This window comes from Myotis brandtii, unplaced genomic scaffold (genome assembly GCF_000412655.1).
Source record: "Myotis brandtii unplaced genomic scaffold, ASM41265v1 scaffold19, whole genome shotgun sequence".
Taxonomy (NCBI): domain Eukaryota; kingdom Metazoa; phylum Chordata; class Mammalia; order Chiroptera; family Vespertilionidae; genus Myotis; species Myotis brandtii.
In genome coordinates, this window is record NW_005357075.1 from 1419473 (window position 1) to 1424489 (window position 5017).

General features: G+C 58.7%; 1 protein-coding gene across 1 annotated transcript in view; it reads right to left on the minus strand.

The window, feature by feature from the left end:
• Positions 1-5017, minus strand: part of BMP1 (bone morphogenetic protein 1) — a 35171-nt gene that overhangs the window by 6447 nt on the left and 23707 nt on the right. The window contains exon 17 of the mRNA XM_005864623.2: positions 1661-1786. Coding sequence (XP_005864685.1) covers positions 1661-1786 — 126 coding nt within the window. The remainder of the gene's footprint in view (positions 1-1660; positions 1787-5017) is intronic.

Genomic DNA, 5017 nt, shown 5'->3' on the forward strand with positions numbered 1-5017 from the left:
TAGTCAGAGGCTCAAGATGCCTGCACGGTCAGGAGGACCTGGAGAAGAGCGGCACCTCGCAGGCGGGTGGAGGCAGGCGGAGCTCCTGGCCCTCCCAGCTGAGCTACGAGCTGTCTCATTACCCCTCCAGGACTTTCCATGTCCACAGCCACTGCCCTCCCCCATCCTCCCCTGGTCCTCATGCCCTCGAACATGTCCTTGCACACCAGCTAGACTGCAGTCTCCTGGGCAGCAGGGGCTACAGAACCCTGCACAGCGCTGTACCCCCAGGGGGTACCCTCTGACTGATCTGTAATTAGCCCATCCTTTAAGGGAGTAAGGAACCATGTGCTTCTAAAGCGAATCAGAGCTACTGTATACAGGCCACCTTCCCAAGAATTTGAAACCCTCCCCAGCTATCTCGTGGATGTTGATGCTGAGGGTTCTTTAGCAAAACCCTCTTTTTTATGGAAGGTGCAAAGATAAAAACGCAGTTTGACAACATCAGAATTAGGTCCCCTCTAGCTAAACAATAGGGAGGAGGGGCCCCCAGGAGTCAGGCCTTCATATTTGGGGAGCCTGAAGTGACCGGGTTGGACGTCCTGGAGTGTCTGTTGGGTCGCTGTCGGGTGCTTGGATCCTGTTTATTCTGGCCAGCAGTTTGTTTGTACCTTGGTTGTCCATCTACTAATGGTGAGAAGAGGCATTTGCCAGCCGCTGTGCTAAGTGCACAAAGCAAGTTCTCTGAAGCTTAGTACCCTGCAAAATAGGTACCATTTTCAAAAATCATCTCACCGGTGAGGACACTGAAGTCCAGGGAGGTGAAGTGACTCACCCAAGGCCACACAGACATTCAGTGGCAGAGGCGAGTCTGCGCTGTGCTGGGGGATAGGAAGTGCTCACAGGCGGGTGCCACAGTGCAGTGAACGCCTTGGAGAAGGCCAGTGCTGTGCGGTGCCCAAAGGGGTATCGGATAATGTCAAGGATGACGTGAGAGCTGTGTTCAAATATCTGCAGGGCTTCAGTTCCTGGGAGGCAGCGGCCCTGTTCTGAGTGTCCCCGGGGTCAGCAGTGTGACCCCAAACGGTGACATGCATGATTGTGCTGGCGATGAGCCAAGTGCTGCGTGGCCTTCACAGCCTCACGCCTTTACAAGGCAGGTGCTGTCACAAGGAGCAAACCGAGGCACAGGGAGAGGAAGGCATTGGCTCAGGGGCACACAGCTGGCTGGCTGGCTGGCTGGCTGGCAGGACTGGGTCAGGCAGCCTGGCTCCAGTCTGTGCTCTTAACCGAGTCCCATCGCGCCTCTGCCAGAGGGAGGTCGTTACAAAAAGAAGGACCTGGACATGGATTTGAAGAAACACTAACTACAAAAACAGCCCAAAATGGAGCCTGGGGCAGCCGTGAGCTCCCTTTCCTGACACACAAGGAGAGCCCAGAAGTGCATGTGGCTTGGATGTGGCTGGGGCTGGGGAGACCTGTGCGCCAGGCACGGGTGACATGAGGTGACCCCAGGAGCTGCTCAGCTCCCTGAGTCTAAAAACTGACCAGTGGGGAGGGCACCTCTGACCTGGTGCTCCCCAGCCTTCGGTCCTGTAGGTCCAGTTGCTGCGGGCATGGGAGGTGCCCGGCGGGCCTGGGAGGTGCCGGCAGGCCTGGCGCCGGCCCTGGCTCGGCTTACCTTCCTTGCAGTCGTGTTTGTTGTCGTGCAGGACGAAGCCGCTGCGGCACTGGCACTCGTAGCTGCCGAAGGTGTTGACGCAGTCTTGCTGACAGCCACCGTTGTCCTTGGAGCACTCGTCCTTGTCTGCAGGGGAGCAAACAAGGGCAGACCCCGGGTCTGTGCAGGGCTGAGGTCCGGGCAGTCACCCCAGGGGAAGAGGGAGGCCTGGCTGGGCTTCCTCCCCCCGGGAGCTGGCGGGGGGTGGGGCGGGGGTAAGAGTTCAAGGCGATGACAGGGTCCGGCTGTGGGGAGAGAAAGTAGAAGTGGGGTGGAGGGAGGGCTGGGTCTGGAGCTGACCAGCATGGGGACCCTCTACCATTACCTGCTTACTGGACAGACGGACAAGTGGAAAAACAGACACACGGACAAGCAGACTGCAAGAGAAAGGAGCAGGACGCAGGGGTCCCTTTTTTACTTCACAACAGGAAATGTCACAGACACCATCAACATGGGAGAGTGTGGGGATGGGGAAGGTCCCCTGTCCATGTGAGGGGGACGCGGGGAGGAGGAGAGCACCAGTTCTGTCCGGCCAGAGGGAGGCAGGCCGGAGTGGCAGAGCGGAGGTGGGGGTGGGCAGCTCGGGAGCCCCCATCCCATTCTGTCCAAGGTGAGGTTCCTGAGTAACAAAGGGTCCGGGAGGCCTGGGAGGCCTCACTGGGGGGTCCGGTTTCTTTTCTGTACTCGGAATTTGAGCTGGTGGGGTCGTCCCCGAGGGGGCTGCAGAGCCGGCCTCTTTTCTGAAACGAGAGAGAGAGAAGGAGAAAAGGGACCAAGGGGGTGGAGGGTGGAGGGCAGGGATCAGACAGGGAGAGCAATGAAAACCAGACCCGGGGCCTCGAGGCAGAGCCACGGGGCAGGCGGAAGGCAGGGGCACACACATGCAGGAGGCCATGTCTGCGCAGCCAGGGCACCGAGGGGTGGCAGGTGGGAGGAGCACAGCGAGAGGGATGGATGGATGGATGGATGGATGGATGGGGAGGAAGCCTGTGGCAGGGAGAAGGCCTGCAGGGCTGGGCACGAGGCCCGTGCACTGGGGGAGAGAAACAGTCTCAGGCAGAGGGGCTCAGTCCAAGGAAGGGGGTGGGGGGGCTCGGGGAGAGCTCTGCTCTCTCACTCTGGATGCTGCAGCTACAGAGCATGTTAGACACACATCCACACCCACAGGCTCCCCTCATGATGTACTGTTGTCCCAACATGGCAGCACAGACACTGACCCACAGGCTCACACCTACGTGTGCACAGGATACATGTCACACACAAACAGGGCAGACAGATACCACACGCGCCCACATTATCAGCCACCCACCCATCTGTGTACACGTGCACACAGAGACACACACTCAAGGGTGCCCACTGACACAGACACCTGGTCACAGAGGCATGTGTCGGTCACACCCACATGTTCGTGGTCACTCTGGGGACCATGTGCCTGGCACTGAGGCAGGCATTCAGGAAGGTGTGTGGACTGAATGGGCACCAGAATTCCAGAGATGAACCCAAGGTAGAAAGATGCCTGTTGGCATTCACATGGCCAGTGGGGTCTGTGCCAAGGGGAGCCCTGCCTCCCTCAGGAGAGGGGCCCAGGGGCTGGAGCCCTGGCTCCCAGGACCTGCTTCTCCAATCTGTTCTCAGGTGGGCCAGACCCTTTGGGGCCTGCAGGAACCCAAGGCCAAGAAGTAGAGTCTCTTTGAAAGGCTCCTTCTCAGTTAGAACCTCACTGAGACCCTGACTGAGGGCCTGGGGAAGCTGCATTGCATCCGCCCTGCAGGAAAGTGGGGGTGATGGAGACCCGATGACCGTCATGGGGTGTCACTGAGGAACTCACCGGTGACTATGCTGGGAGCTCATGGACTGAGCAAAGATTTCTCTGAAATGTTTTGACCACACCTTCCTCGTATTTGCACCCCAAACACCTAGTATAGGGCCTGGCGGATAGTAGGGATAAAAAACACTTGCCCAACAAATGAGTGAGTACGTGAATGGCTGAACAAATGAATGAGGGAAAAGTGAATCCTGAGGAAGACCTGCTCTCGCATCCCTGGGTAGGGCCCTGGCATGGTGGGGGTGGGGGTGGGCAGCCTCCCCTTGAAGCCAGGGGGGCAGGTCGCAGGAGGGGCAGGAGCAGGGGGGGTGGACATGGGCCCAGACAAGAAGATGGCACTCACCCTCCAGTGCCAAATGCCCCGGAAGGTGGCTGAGATCAGACTGAAGTTCTTCAGGCTTTTTCTTCTCCTTCTTGGCTTAGAGTCTCCTTGCTCGGTGTCCCAAAAGTCCAAAGAGCCCCCCTCCTGGGGGGCCAGAGTCAGATGCCCCATGCCCTGAGGGCTGGACCTTGATGCCCACTGGTGAGGGTCCTTGGCAGGTTTCTTGTGCGATTGGGCAATACGCACGTGTGTGTGTGTGTGTGTGTGTGTGTGTGTGTGTGCCCACATGTGTGTATGGGCATCTCTGTGCGGGACTGAGAGTGGGTGGGCACAGTGCCATGCCAGGGCAGGGCAGTAACCATGGGTGGAGAGCCCTGGGCTCTAGGCCTGACAGATGTGGTGCCAGTCCCTTCCCCCTCCACGACTGGAGCGACAGAAGGGCAGGAAGAGACGAGAGTAAGCAGGTAATGGTTTCCCTGGGGCCGAGCCCACACCTGAGTAGGTGTTATGTCCTCTCAGCCCTCTGGTGAGCACCTTGTAGGAGTTCCAGGTGGGCGCAGGGAAGAAAGGGGTTTGCACTGAAAGGGGAGGGTCTCAGCAAGCCAGGGGCAGGGACTATGGGCACTTTAAGCAAAGCAGGGTGGCTGGCAGTGCCAAGCAGGGAACCAGTGCACAGGGGCAGTGCATGGCATCCAGGTGGGGCAGGCAGGGGTGCAGGGCGGCCACAGAGGGGCTGGAGGATGCAGGACCCTGGGCAAAGGAGGGGAGAAGGAAGGCAGCGTGGACAGGCCGTGGGCTTCCTGCCTTCCTGCCGCCTGTGCCCCACCCACCAGGTGTGCTGGGGGTGAGGACCCCCAGCTGCCCCCCACAAAGCCCTCCCCCTGCCCTGCACTGTCTGTGTCCCAGGTCCTACATGCCTCAGAAAGACCGCCGGCCACCTCCCAGCCTGGCCCCAGAGTCAAGGGCAGAGGGATTAAGAAAGCAGGGAGAGGTCTCCTGGGACCCCTGGAGGTCAAGCTCAGAGGCTGGGCAGGGGCTGTGACTACCTTTTAGGTCACCTGAAGATGGGGCCATCAAGGGGACTCAACCCCAAGGCAACTCTCAATAAACTAACTAAATATATACAGATAGTACATAAGTAAATATAATAATATAATAAATAATTTTAAAT